The sequence below is a fragment of the Cebus imitator genome, unplaced genomic scaffold (assembly GCF_001604975.1).
Source record: "Cebus imitator isolate Cc_AM_T3 unplaced genomic scaffold, Cebus_imitator-1.0 Scaffold318, whole genome shotgun sequence".
NCBI classification, from domain to species: Eukaryota; Metazoa; Chordata; class Mammalia; order Primates; family Cebidae; genus Cebus; species Cebus imitator.
The window spans coordinates 2,336,795-2,351,916 of NW_016107633.1; the positions used below are offsets into that span (position 1 = coordinate 2,336,795).

Sequence of the window (15,122 nt, forward strand, 5' to 3'; positions counted from 1 at the left end):
AAAAAAAAAAAAAAAAAAGACAAGCTCCTCTTCCTTAGGAGACTACCTTCTGAACCCTGCCCTCTGTGTACCCACAGGTAACTCAGGAATTTGCATCGCCTGCCAGAAACCTTCCTGGCACACACCCTCCAGTAAACAAAGACAAGCAGAGCCTCCTCTTTCATTCACGCAGATCCAGGTGGGCCCAAATTCCAGGCACAGGCCTGAAAGCTGGTTGACCATAGAGGCATGAGAAAGCTGGGGGCCACAGGGACGAAACCTGGATGTCCCTTTCTGCCCCAACCCAGGGTTTGTCCTCAACACAAGTGGCTTCTCATCAGCAGGGCTCTGCTGCTAACTAATTTGGAAGATAGAAACATATCCATTAATTTGATTAAATCGATTCATAATAACAGATGGAACTTTCTAAAGAGAAATCATGAAACTGCAAGGCATGATTAGAAAAATGAGCTAGTATCTTTTCTAACTGCAACCTATGTTCTTCGTATTGCTGTTTTTCACTGGCAGAGCCCTGTCTGGAGCACCCTCAGTGCCAGGCCCCGAGAGGCAGGTTTGGGGGAACATTTGGGTTTTAGTGAGAGTTACAGGAAGCGGTGGCCCTCATGCTGCTGATGCCCATGCCCATCAGGCCCCTAACAGCTGCAACCCAGCAGCGGAGAGCCACACCCACTGTCGTTTACCTTCACACTGCTCCTCCCTTTCCCACCACCTCTTTCTTAGTGATATGGTTTGGATCTGCATCCCTGTCCAAATTTCATGTTGAATTGTCATCTCCAGTATTTGGAGGTGGGGGCTGGTGGGAGGTGACTGGATCATGGTGGCCATTTCTCATGAATGGGTTAGCACCATCCTCTTGCTGCTGTTCTTTGAGATCTAGTGTTTAAAAGTATGTGGCACCTCCCCATCTCCTGCTCCGGCCACGTGTCACACCTGCCCCCCCTTAGACTTCCATCACGATTGTGAGTTTACTGAGGCCTCCACAGAAGCCGAGTAGATGCCAACATCATGCTTCTGCTCCAGCCTGCAGACCCATGAGCCAGTTAAGCCCCTCTTCTTTATAAATTACCCAGCCTCAGGTATTTATAGCAATGCTAGAACAGACTTAATACAGTTATTCTGAGGTTTCCCCACATGAAAAAAGTTAAGAAGAATTATGAAGCAGGGTGGGGGGCTACGAAATGACTGGCAGAGGCAGTGGAGGCCCTGACTTCAACCTCACTCCTAGCCTTGTCACAGGGAAATTTACCCCAGTAACTCTTGCTGAGCCTCGTTTTCTCCTCTGTGAAATGGGGAGGACAATGCATGGCCTGCCCATCTCATGCACCTGCTGTAATGGTTAGATAGACTTAGGTCTGTGAGAGCATTTTAGAAACGTAATATCCATTTCTTTTTTTTTTTTTTTTTGAGATGGAGTTTCGCTCTTGTTGCCCAGGCTGGCATGCAATGGCGTGATCTCAGCTCACTGCAACTTCCACCTCCCGGATTCAAGCGATTCTCCTGCCTCAGCCTCCCAAGTAGCTGGGATTACAGGCAGGTCACCAAGCCCACCTAATTTTTTGTATTTTTAGTAGAGATGGGGTTTCACCATGTTGGCCAGGATAGTCTCGAACTCGTGACCTCAGGTGATCCACCCGCCTCAGCCTCCCGAAGTGCTGGGATTACAGACGTGGGCCACAGTGCTGGGCCTCAATAACCATTTCTAAAAGCCTCAGCCAATGGCTCACAACTGGGGGCTCCAGGTGAGAATCAGTGTGAGAGCATCAGTAATTGGAATGGGGAAAGGACACTTTCTCATAGGACAGTTTCTGGCCTGGAAGTTTGAAAATCAAACTGAATAATGGAACCTGACTTTCCCCAAAGGAGAGGTGTGTAATTTTAAAATAAATACTCAACCGATTTGGTTGTGAGGCAAAACTGTGTTTGACTTACTCCGTTTCTACTTGGTAATGACTTGTAGCAGGCCCCTGTTTGCAAAATTGTCAGCACTGGTGGGAGGTAGAGCAAAGGGTCGCTTTCACAGTGAGAAATGACAACCACATCACAGCCACGGGCTATGGGAGGCCAAGAGTAAGATTCGGTGTGGCTGGGGCCGGGAAACTTATTTCTTTGAAGAGCCTGCAAAACAGCAACAGCCAAAAACCAAAATAAGGTAGAGATATCTAACAACAACTCCATCGCATGGCTCATTTCACCCCAACAAGCACTACCCATCGCCAAACCTGGTATTTCCCAAGCCCTAAGCTGTTAAGTTTCCCGGAATCTTTTCTCAGTACCAACCTCCTATTAAAAGACCCTTGCTCTTTCTCCTATTAAGACTTCCAATAAAAGATTCTTGCAGCCAGGCGCGGTGGCTCTTGCCTGGAATCCCAGCACTTTGGGAGGCCGAGGCGGGTGCATCACTTGAGGTCAGGAGATGGAGACCGGCCTGGCCAACATAGTGAAACCCCATCTCTACCAAAAATACAAAAATTAGCTGGGTGTGGTGGCGCATGCGTATAATCTCAGCTTCTCCAGAGGCTGAGGCATGAGAATAACTTGAACATGGGAGGTGGAGGTTGCAGTGAGCTGAGATCACATCGCTGCACTCCAGCCTGGACAACAGACTCTGTTTTTACCCCTGACAAAAAAAAAAAAAAAAAAAAAAAAACAAATCTCTTTTTTAAAAAAAAAAAAAAAAAAAAAAAAAGATTCTTGTTTCAATTTTCTAAATTAAAAGGATCCAACAGGTGGCCCATTGACAGACACTTAAAGTTCACCAGCCAAGGATGAGGTTTTTCCTCCTCATTCTCCTAACCTGCCAGTCCATCAGCTTCATCTGTAAAGCTTTTTAAAAGGTAAGTTTTTATTTGCTTTTCTTTTTTTTTTTTTGAGACGGAGTTTCGCTCTTGTTACCCAGGCTGGAGTGCAATGGCACGATCTCGGCTCACCGCAACCTCCGCCTCCTGGGTTCAAGCAATTCTCCTGCCTCAGCCTCCTGAGTAGCTGGGATTACAGGCATGCACCACCATGCCCAGCTAATTTTTGTATTTTTAGTAGAGACGGGGTTTCACCATGTTGACCAGGATGGTCTCGATCTCTTGACCTCGTGATCCACCCGCCTCGGCCTCCCAAAGTGCTGGGATTACAGGCTTGAGCCACCGCACCCGGCTATTTGCTTATTTGCTTATTTTTCTATGTAACCGTCACTAAAACCCAAATGTTCCAACAGAGTTCTCCACCCACATGTACAGGATCTTCCAAAACGCTGAGCGTATTGGCACCATGAGCTCTGTGAGTCCTCGAGTCCTGAGCCCTAGCTGCAGTCAGGACCCATGCGCTGCACCTGGCATTCAGCAACCAACCTGGGATCATCCTTCACCATCATCCTTCCTCTGCAACCCATGTGGTCATCTTTCTCGGGTTACTTCTTTGTTTTGGTAGAGAACATGAAATTTCAGTATCTTCTTAACAAAAGGTAGAAGGGAAATAAGTTTTTTTGAGACTCTATGTCTGCTAATGTCTTCATTCTACCCTCACACTCCATCCACAGTTTGAGTATGGACCTCTGGTTGGAAAGAGCTTTCCATCAAAAAAAAAAAAAAAAAATTTTTTTTTTTTTTTTTTTTTTTTTTTTTTTGAGACAAAGTCTCATTCTGTCATCCAGGCTGGAATGCAGTGGTGTGATCTTGGCTCACTGCAACCTCTACTTCCCAGGTTCAAGTGATTCTCATGCCTCAGCCTCCCAAGCAACTGGGACTACAGGCAGGTATCAACACACTGAGCTAACTTTTTGTATTTTAGTAGAGACAGGGTTTTACCATGTTGCCCAGGCTGGTCTCGAACTCCTGAGCTCAGGCAATCAGTACCTTGGCCTCCCAAAGTATGAGGATTAAAGATGTGAGCCACTGCACCCAGCCTCATGAGAATTTTGACATCAATGCTCATCTGCTGCATTGTGGAGACATCTGAAGCCATTTTGATTCCTGGTCCGGTGCGTAGGACCAGTTTCATCTCTCATAATCTTTGGATCCCTCACCTTACATGCTTCACAAGAACATGTCTAATCTCTTTCTTCGGTAGTTGTGCTGGGCCTGTGATGGATAGGCCCTTTTAATCTGAAGATTTTTGTCCATTAGGTCCAGAAAACGTTAATCTTCAGAAAATGCCCTACCATCTTCTTCACTCTTCCTAGAAACTCCATTTTCAGATACTGGACCTCAAATAGACCCTCAAAAATTTTTCCTCTCATTTCCATCTCTTTGCCTTTTTCTTCTACTTTCTGAGAGTTAGCTTCTCTTTTATATCTCAAACATACTAGTGGTTTTTACATTTTTCATTATTTTGAATTTCCAAGAACCTTTTTTTCTGCCTGTTCCTTTAAAAAATATCCTATTTTAAATATCCCCAGAGAGAAGATATTGCATTCCTTTAACAGTAAACTGTTAGGGATGCAATATCTTCTCTCTGGGGATATTTATTTTCTCTGGGGATATTTATTCTCTAACATTTTCTCCTATTCATTGCATTGCTTGTTTCCTTGAGAGTTTATTTTGTTTTTTTTTTGTTTTTTTGTTTTTCTTTGAGATGGAGTCTTGCTCTGCTGCCCAGGCTGGAGTTCTGTGGTACAATCTCAGCTCACTGCAACCTCTGCCTCCTGGGGGTTCAAGTGATTTTCCTGTCTCAGCCTCCCGAGTAGCTGGGACTTCAGGCATGTGCCACCCACGCATGGCTAATTTTTCTATTTTTAGTAGAGACGAGGTTTCACCATGTTGGCCAGGCTGATCTGAAACTACTGACCTCAGGTGATCTGCCCACCTCAGTTTCCCAAAGTGCTGGATCAGGTGTGAGCCAATGCACCCCGGCCCGGTGGTGGTGGTGGTTTTTTTTTTTTTTTTTTTAAGGTGAAGGCTTTCTTCAAATGTCCATGACCCCTAATGTCTGTTCATGGTGGAGAGGAAGACACTGGAGGCTCTGTGGAGTGGGCGACTCTTGTTACCACATGAGTGTCACCTCACCACAGGAAGACAGGGCAGCAAGCAGGCCCTGTTCGTGGGAGAATTTCAAACAGCATCATCTGAAGGTCATTTCTCTAGGGCCATTCAGTTTCCTCAAAAAGAGCCTCCAACCTTGCTGCTGAGAACAAAACAAGCCAGCTGTGGGTGCTCAGGAGCCAGAGCAAGGGGTTCACGCTCCCTTTGCAGAGTGCTCCTTCCCTGCAGAGGCAGCCACACTCCATCTCCTGCTTTTATCCTCTAAGGCTGTGGAATCTGTCCACTTCTCTCTCATGCTATTTGTCCTGGTAGTTACATCTTCCAATCTTTAAAAAAAAATTTTTAACTTTTTTTAATCAGAAAAAAGTAGATAAACATATATGATCAGTTTTCCACACCTGTAAGGCAATTTTGAAAAGAACAGCTGGGGCGTGCATTACAACTCCCCTGGCAGCCTGCTGCTCCTCCCGCAGCCCTGTCCCCAGGCATACTGGAAACCTGACTGCAGAAGGGGCTCACAGTTCCACAGCAGCTGCTTCACAAAACACTCACTCACTCGCTCGCTTGTAAGACGCTAACCTGGAGTTAAGAGTAAATGAGAAATTAGGCTGGGCATGGTGGCTCATGCCTGTGATCACACACAGACACACACACACACAAAGCGAATTTCAAAAGCAAAGAAATGATACAATGCAACCTTAGAACCATTTAAAAATCTTTCTGTATTAGGAAACGGTGGTGTTTCTTGATGAATGCGGTTTTACGAGCGCTTGTACCTTCTTCAGTTCTGCTGACAGCGGCGACGACTCGATGGTTACGCAGGGCTCGATCTTGTTACGGAGCACTGCCACAGGTGGCTGCAGGCCCGACTTCAGCTTCTGCAACTGAGAGAACGCGTGCATTAGACAGCCGGTATCTGCCCACGGCGTTAGCACAGGAGAGCAAGAATTTCATGGAAATGAAGGAAATACAGATTTCACTGTAAACACCTGGGTACATACGCTTATTTTAAAAAACATTTCCAAAAGGAAGACCATTTATTACTGCCCCCCCCCAAAAAATGAAACAATTTCTCAGAAGCAACAATCCCTTAGATCGTTTCTAAAAGGATGTCTTCAGGTAGAGGCCCCCACTTAAGGAGTTTCTCCTCTAATCTCAAGTCTGGAGGGAAGAAGGAGAAGGATGTAAAGAATAAGCAATTTTCTCTCTCTTTTTAATTTACTTTTTTAGGGCCTGTAATACCTGCTGGAGATCAGAGATTCCATCAGCTCTCAAAGGATCAGGATTTAAAAACTGTAGTAATCTGTAAGATAGTTAAAAGACGAGAGTGAAGAAAAACGTGTTTCTGTTCCCTCAGTAGAGCTATTCTTTCAGTTCTTCCTTGATGGAGGTAGCAGGGACTGCACAGCCCGTGGCTCGGCTGTACACCGCTGCCTGTTCTGTTCTGCTTGGTTTGTGAGACATGAGGGCCCGCACCTGTGCCGCCACAACTCTGCCACACAAAGCCCCCCTGAGAGTATCTGTGGGGCCCCAGCCAAGCTCAGGGGCCACTAGTGGACTTCACTATCTTTATTTTATGGATGAGAAAACGAGACCAGATAGGACTTGCCTACAGCCACCTCTGAGAGAAGAAGGAATTTGAAACTGCTCTCCTTTAGATCCAGCCCCACCCTAACATGGGTAAGGCCAGGGACGGTCACAGAGAAGTCACAACCCACAGACATGGTGGGGACGCCAGGATAAAGAGGGTTGGCTACACATATGGCAAACTACACTCTTTCCTAAAGCCCCATTCCCGTAAATAGACTTTTTTCTTTAAGATGAAGTCTTGCTCTGTCACCCAGGCTGGAGTGCAATGGCGTGATCTGAGCTCACTGCAACCTCCGTCTCCTGGGTTCAAGCAATTCTCCTGCCTCAGCCTCCCGAGTAGCTGGAATTACAGGCACCCGCGACCTCACCTGGTGAATTTTTAGTAGAGTCAGGGCTTCGCCATGTTGGCCAGGCTGGTCTCAAACTCCTGATCTCAGGTGACCTGCCAGCCTCGGCTTCCCAAAGTGCTGGGATTACAGGCATGAGCCACTGTGCCCAGCCCTGTAAATGAATTTTTAAACGTAAAAGCCACAAGACCCAACTCCATCAGCTGATGAATGGGTACATGAAATATGCTCCATGCACTCAATGGAACATAAGGCAGCCATGAAAAGGCATGCTATGCTTGTTTATGATATGGCAGAGGTGAGCCCTGGAAACACGGTGCGCTGTGAAACCAGTGTCACCAAGGCCCACACACCATATGATCCCATCAATATGAAATGTCCTGAACAGGCAAACCCACAGAGACTGAAAGCAGACTGCTGGCTGCCAAAGGACGTGGAGAAAAGAAAATGGAGAGTGGCCACTAATGGATATGGACTTGGGTGGCTACAAACTGTAGATATACTAAAGACCACTGAGCTGTACACTTGAAAAAAAGGGGACATGAATTATATCTCAAAAAAGCGGTAGTTTATAGACAATATTCCAAAACAATGTTAGAAGCTAAAAAACAGATGGATAAACTATTAGTAGCCCCAAGACAGCTGAATCTGAGCCAGCCATGGGAGGCCTGACTCTGTCTGCAGAGAACCACCTTCAGAAAGCTTAGGAATTAGGGCCAGGCTTCCTGGCTGCAACGGTGTGGCAGGGGAGGAAACTCTGCATTGCCTTATTGCTGCTCCACACCAGACAGCCACTCACCCCAATCAGAGGAAGCCCAGGGGCTGATTCTCTGGAGAGGATAAAGCAGAACTCTCAGGCTACGAGCTGCCAGCTGCAAACAGAGGTGCTGAACTAAAAAGAGGGAGGCTAAGCAAACACAGGACAGGGAGACCCAGCCTGCACCTTCCACTCAGCCCCCAGGACAGGGGCAGGTCTTCACCACCGTGGGCAGAGATAGGAGAAACCTTCCCTCTGGCATCTGGCCCACCGGAGAGGAAAGACAGAGAGAAAGACTTCAGTCTCACAGGCTTGGTACACTCAGAGACCCTCACCGGCTCACTGGGCCTCTACCTTGAAATAAAAGCAGACAATCAAGGACCGCAAGACATCTAAGGAAAGCCTCCAACCTAAAAAGCAAATAATGCACCCTGCAAGAAAAAGAAACAGTGTAGGGAGAAGAAAACTCCCCCCGCAAAATCATGAGTCTCCTTAGAGAAATGAGAGAAACCATCATATATATGAAACAAGGACAACACTATTGGAAAGAGAAAAGAGAACAAAAGGAAAACCCTTGCAAATTAAAAATGGGACGTTCGAAATAAAAAACTCAATAAAATGAGAAGAGGACAAAATTGTAAAAACATTCCAAAATGTCAAGCAGGCCAGGCGTGGTAGCTCATGCCTATAATCCCAACCTTTTGGGACGCCAAGGCAGGCAAATCACTGGAGGTGAGAAGTTTGAGACCAGTCTGGTCAACACGGTGAAACCCAGTCTCTATTAAAAATACAAAAAAGGTCAGGTGTAGTGGCAGGCACTTGTAATCCCAGACTGAGGCAGGAGAATCACTTGAACCCAGCAAGTAGAAGTTGCAGTGAGCCAAGATCCCACCACTACACTCCAGCCTGGGTGACACAGTGAGACTCCATTTCAAAAAAATACATAAAGCAAGAAGACAAAGAGATTTAAAAAAAAAAAAGAAGAAAAATATATTTTATAAAATTACACAACCAATTCAGGAGGTTAAACATATGAGTCACAGAGGTTCTTAAAAGAAGACAGAGAACATTGAGTGTAAGGGAACAATGAAAAAGTCAAGAGAATTTCCCAGGGGTAAGAGACACGAGACCACACATTGGAAGGGTCCACCAAACAGCAAGCATAATAACAGAACCGCACCAAGGCACAACATTAGGAATTTCCAAACACTGGCAACAGAAGAGGAAGCTTCCTATAAGCTTCCAGAGAGAGAGAAAAAAGGAGAGATATATAAATAAATCAGAATAGAGTGGACGTCTTCACAGTAGAAACTAGAAGTAGAAATGTCTTCAAAATTTTTACCCAAACTATTGATCAAGTGTGAAGATAGTCTAAAAGCATTTATGCAAAGTCTCTAAAAAATTTATGTTTTGTGTCTCCCTTCCAAGAAAGCTACAAAAGGATGCTCTCCACCGAAACAAGGGAGTAAACTAAGTAAGAAGATGGACGATCCAGAAAAGAAGGGATTAAATTCAAGAAAGATGCAGGAATCTCAGGATGCTGATGACAAATATGGGACACATCAGGCACACACCAAAGCAGACGGGAATGGTCTGGGGAGATCTCCAAAGAATCACAAGTGAGAATCTGAGTTTGACAACAGAGGAGAATTCTAGAGATGAATCTTTAAGACAGATTAAAAATTTAGGAAAGTAAGCCAGGCATGGTGGCACACAGTAGTCCCAGCTACTTGAGAGGCTGAGGGAGAAGGATCGCTTGAGGCCAGAAGTTTGATACCAGCCTAGGCAACACAGTGAGACCACATCCAAGAAAAAAAAAAAAAAAAAAACTATTAACTTCAGGTAAACCAAAAGGCCATGTGAGAAGAGAAAAGCAGTCATGCTCTGTGACTGCAGGGCTCCGCAGCACTCACCTGCTCACAGCCCGGGGACAATGCACACTCATCTCACTGGATCATGACACAGCCAGAGTGGGGTCATGGGAAGAACAGAAGCATGGGTGTGATTTCAAGAGGGAAGGGGAATGGTTGTACAACACAGCCGCGTCCTCACCGCTGCTGTGTTCTTTGGCAGAAGGCTTGGGTCTAGAAGGACAGCGTCTGACCCTGAACTCAGCAGCCTGTGCGAAGGGCATTTCAGTCCAGGCTTTGAAGTACACTGCTGTTCAGACTCTGACACTGAAATGGTATCATGAAGAATGCGCATATTTGGGTCAGGCACGGTGGTTCACTCCTGTAATCCCAGCACTTTGGGAGGCTGATCATCTGAGGTCAGGAGTTCAAGACCAGCCTGGTCAATATGGTGAAATCCCATTTCTACTAAAAATACAAAAAATAAAAATAAAAATTAGCCAGGCGTCATGGCACATGCCTGTAATCCCAGCTACTTGGCTGGCTGACGCATGAGAATCGCTTGAAACTGGAAGGCAGAAAGGCAGAGGTTGCAGTGAGCCAAGATCGCACCACTGCACTCTAGCCTGGGCCACAGAGTGAGACTGTCTAAGAAAAAAAAAGAATGCATGTATTCAGAGAATGTTTCCATCTTCAATCAGTGGGCAGTACAAAGTAGGCTGATGTTATAATGTTTAAAGGAAGACAACAGAAGAATAAAGAACGAATATCACAGTAGGCATGAGGGACACAGAAGATGGAAAGACGAACTGCAGAGAGGGCTCCAGGGTACGTTAAATATCAGAGATGACATGAGCAGCAAGCAGGCACCACTCCACCCTTCCATGCACAGGACTTCTTAACCAGTCATCAAAGTACTCCCTGCAGCACATATGGCTACAGTGCCAAAGTCCAGACTCCTCCTGAAAATAATGCTCCGAGAGTTACCACACAGAGTTGAGAATCACCCCCCACCCAGCATATTCCCACAGGCTGGGCGGAAGCTGGCACCAGCTTAGAAACACAACCTCAACCCACTCCAGGCTGCCTCGACACCTCCGGAAGCCCTTAGCAAACACAGCAGTTTCTCTTGGATACCCAAAGATTAGGAGAGAGAAATCCGCTAGGAGGGCCCTTAAACCCGGGCGTGGGCCCTGCCACTCCCTGTGCTACCCAAGCATCCGGGATTCCCAAGGGGACGGTGGTATGCGATCCTGGAATGGGCCAGACTGAATCTGGGGTGACCTCTTCTTGAATGTACTGTAACCTTGAGGGTCTCCAAAATGAGTTATATGAAGGAACGGGCCCGAGGAGAAAGAAACACAACTGCTTGCTGGTACTTACAAGCTTGAGCAATGCCATCAACGAAACAAAAAGACAAGAAAAACAAAACCACAGGCATCACACAGAGGAGGCTAGTGGCCTCTCTCCTCACACCTGGCCTCTGGCAACGAGCCAAGGTCCCTGTGCCCCTCTGGCCACATTGTGACAGTCGTTATCATAGTCCCAAGTGAGGTTTGGGGATGCGGCAACGCGGGTCCCTGGCTGGCCATCCTTAGGGAAAGGGTGCCTCTCCTCCAGGCTGCCTTCTCTATCTTGCCAGAAATGACAGCACAGGGTTCCCCAGGCTTTGGACGCAGTACAACCAAGGCAGGACCTCTGCTTGGTCAAGGGGGTGGGTCCCAGGATCACAAGGTCATCCCTGTGTCCCTAAGGAACTCAAAGCCTTCTTTGCTGTTTAATCTTGAACCACCGCAAAGTTCCCTGAAACCACAGGAGACTGACAGGATAACTGACATTTAATCCATGGATTCTAAGTAAAGGGCATTTTAGCAAAACAGGAGACAAGGCAGAACTTTCTAATATGAAAATAAAAGGGAATGCAATATTCCAGGGTCATCTGGGCACGGTGGCTCATGCCTATGATCCTAACACTTTGGGAGGCCAAGGTGGGCTGATCATAGGAGGTCCAGAGTTCGAGACCAGCCTGGCCAACATGGCAAAACTCTGCCTCTACAAAAAATACAAAAATTAGCTGGACATGGTGGCAGGTGCCTGTAATTCCAGCTACTCAGGAGGCTGAGGCAGGAGAATTACTTGAACCCAGGAGGTGGAGGTTGCAGTGGGCCGACATCGCGCCACTGCACCCCAGCCTGGGCGACAGAGCAAGACTCTGTCTCAAATTTTAAAAATAAAATAATAATGAAAGAAAGAATATTCCAGAGTTAATTTGCCAGGTTACAATTTAAAATAATAAAGAGGCCAGGTGCGGTGGCTCACACCTGTAATCCCACCACTTTGGGAGGCCGATGTGGGCAGATCACGAGGTCAAGAGATTGAGACCATCCTGGCCAACATGGTGAAACCCCATTTCTACTAAAAATACAAAAATTAGCTGTGCATGGTGGTGGCTGGCACCTATAATCCCTGCTACTTGGGAGGCTGAGGCAGGAGAATCACTTGAACCCAGGAGGTGGAGGTTGCAGTGAGCTGAGATGGCACCACTGCACTCCAGCCTAGCAACAGAGCAAGACTGTGTCTCAAAATTAATAATAATAATAATAATAATAATAAAGAAATAAGCTGCATGGATCATGCAAGGCCTTCTATTCCAAGGAAAATAACCACTGTGACAGCAAAATCTTTGGGTATTAGGGCTGAGGTTGCCCTGGGAACAGGGTGTCAGTCAGGTGCATCAACAGCATTCCCCAGCTCTGTGGGCTCCTGCAAGCCTTCAAAGCCTTAGCTTTGAAATAATGGGTAGTGTCCTGCGGGGTAAGAAGCCCTGGCAGGCCATCAGCGTGGCCTCTGGGAAGCTGGGAGGTCCACATGGCTGCCCAGTCCACACCCCTGCTCCAAGCCCCAAGCAAACCAGTGGATACAGCAGGACCTCCCCACCTCTGACCTGTCTCACACTCTGTCACTCTGAGAGCTCCAGGGCGGCTACAGTTACTTAGAATGTAAAACTGTTTAGGCTAACATAGTAAAAAGTATAAAAATGGCATGAGGCTGGGAGCTGTGGTCATGCCTGCAATCCCAGCACTTTGAAAGGTGGAGCAGGAGAATCATTTGAGGCCAGGAGTTTGAGACCAGCCTCGGTAATGTAGCAAGATCCCTCCATACAAAAAATAAAATATTAGTCCAGTATGATGGTGCATGCCTGGGGTCCCAGCTACTTGGGAGCCTGAGGTGGGAGGATCACTTGAGCTCAGGAGGTCAAAGCTGCAGTGAGCTGTGACTGCACCACTGCACTCCAGCCTGGATGACAGAGGAAGGCCTTGTCTCAAAACAAAAATCGGTATGTAAATATTTTGTAGATTACACAAGTATAAAATAAAGGAAAACTGCTCACAGTTTCTCTGGCAGTGCTGCCTCAGAGAACTGGAAAGAAAGCAAAGACCAACCCACAGAACATCAACAGTCCCAAAAGATCAACTGTATCTAATTCAATTTGTGACATGGTTCGCTTCACTAAGACAATCCAGAAGGTGAGGTAGAGACTGACTACTTACTCTGGAACAAAGCTTTTAACAGAAAATGTGCCCAAGTGAGATGGAAAAGAAAAAACTAACATCAAACCCTACAGAAGCTGTACTGTACATTTATTTTTTGATAGGAATGTAGGTTTGAAATTAATAATAAAATATGTAGATTTCTCGTTTATAATTTTATTATAATTATTTCAATACACAATTCAGGCCAAGGAAAAAATTCTTACTTCACACAGCCATTCTTCTCATCATATTCTTTCTTCTCAGCTGATCTAAGAGGTTTTGCATTTGGCTTCTGACTTAAATCACTAGAAATTAAAAAAAAAAATTAATTAAAATTTGTCAACAGCAGCCTGAGTAATGTAATGAGTCCCCATCTCTACAAAAATAAAAAATGCCAGGCATGGTGGTATGTGCCTATAGTCCTAGCAACTAGGGAGGTCAAGGTGGGAGGATCGCTTAAGCTCATGAGTTGGGGCGCTGCAGTGAGCTGTGAGTGTACCACTGCACTCCAGCCTGGGCAACAAGAACAAGACCCTGCCTCCTAAAAAATGAAAATTTATGAACCCATTTACCCCAATGCTGAAAATATCTTTATTTTCTGGATTAAAAATGTAAGAAACACCACTGAGGAATCGGTTTATCTACATAAGCATGTTTCTGTGAGAAGCAGAGCTTCGTCCTTTAAGTTTCACTTCCGACACTTCTGGTGCCGATCCTGGCCAGGATGGAGCAGGCCCGCCACAGCCTCTTTCTCCTGCTGATCACAGCTAGAGATTCTGGATGAGGCCCCAACAGCAGTGGGGAGAAGTCAAACACTTGAAAAACAGAATCACCAGGACTTTCTTGTTTTTTCCTCCCCGTGTCTTTCTGTGTTGACCTCAGGGTGACTTTGTGGCAGATGCAGATGGCAGAACCTCCGAGAGAGACCTCCCCTTTCAAGCCAGAGAAGTAGGAAGAGGCGCCCTTTAAACCAGAGAGTGTTGGGGATCCCCATCGATTTTCTTTTCCTTCCTTGCCCTGCCCCAAGGCCAGCTCTGATCTTGGAGCTGCACCCCGCAACAGCAACAGCAGTGTGGTGACCTATAACCCTGAGAGAAGACCCACACCTAAATCCAGAGGAACTCAGAGACGGGAGCTGTGGTCCAAAGACTGCGTGAGGAAATCGCTATCTTTTTTTTCCCTTATTGTTTTATTCTCAGGGTGGCCCAATCCCACATTACTGCACAGCAATGCCTCTAAGAGAAACCATCTGGCCAGAGGAACACGGGGAAGGAGCCCCTAGAAATTGGTAACTGTAAGGGAAATTCTGAAAAGAAAGAGCGAGCTGGTTCATGACACAACACAAGCCACTGGCTCCCCCAAAGCTAAGCAGATGAAGAACAGGCACTGAGGCCCCAAAGCCTGCGCTCACATGGCCACCGCCACCCACAGACTGTGAGGCAGAGCATGAGGGCTGGACCTCAGGGAGATACCAACCTCCTGCTAAGACAAACGACACAACCAACACTCGTTAGAGAATGTTAACAGAAACCAGAGTCTCACAACATAGCATTTAGAATAGTCAGCGTGAGTGCAAAGCTACTCAACACACATGGGCCAGGAAAACCAGACTGACTTCCGAGAGAGAGGTGGCAATCAGCAGGCGCCAACCCCAGTAGCTCAGGGTGGCGATCACTGGACATTCACTCTACATGAAGAAAAGGCAGCACTCCCGACTGGAAACACACAAGTTCTCAGCAAAGAAATATACACTTTAAAAAAAAAAGGAGAATTTTAGAAATAAGAAATATAGGCCAGGCACTATGGCTCACATCCGTAATCCTAACATTTTGGGAGGCCGAGGTGGGAGGATAACTTGGTCTCAGGAGTTGGAGACCAGTAGGAGCAACATAGTGATACCCCCATCTCTACAAAAAATTTAAATGTTAGCCAGTTGTGGTAGCATATGCCTGTAGTCCCAGCTACTTGGGAGGCCGTGGTAGGAGGATCCCTTAAGCCCAGGAATTCAAGGCTGCAGTGAGCTAGGATTGCTCCACAGCACTTGAGAGCCTTGGTCACAGAGCAAGTCCCTGTCT

At 46.4% G+C, this 15,122-nt stretch overlaps 1 protein-coding gene across 1 annotated transcript in view; it reads right to left on the reverse strand.

Annotated features, from left to right (window-relative positions):
* TDRD12 (tudor domain containing 12) overlaps positions 1-15,122 on the reverse strand; it is an 89,293-nt gene that overhangs the window by 35,208 nt on the left and 38,963 nt on the right. Inside the window, 4 exon segments of the mRNA XM_037729826.1 lie at positions 1,930-2,115; positions 5,747-5,854; positions 6,213-6,273; positions 13,272-13,352. Coding sequence (XP_037585754.1) covers positions 1,930-2,115; positions 5,747-5,854; positions 6,213-6,273; positions 13,272-13,352 — 436 coding nt within the window.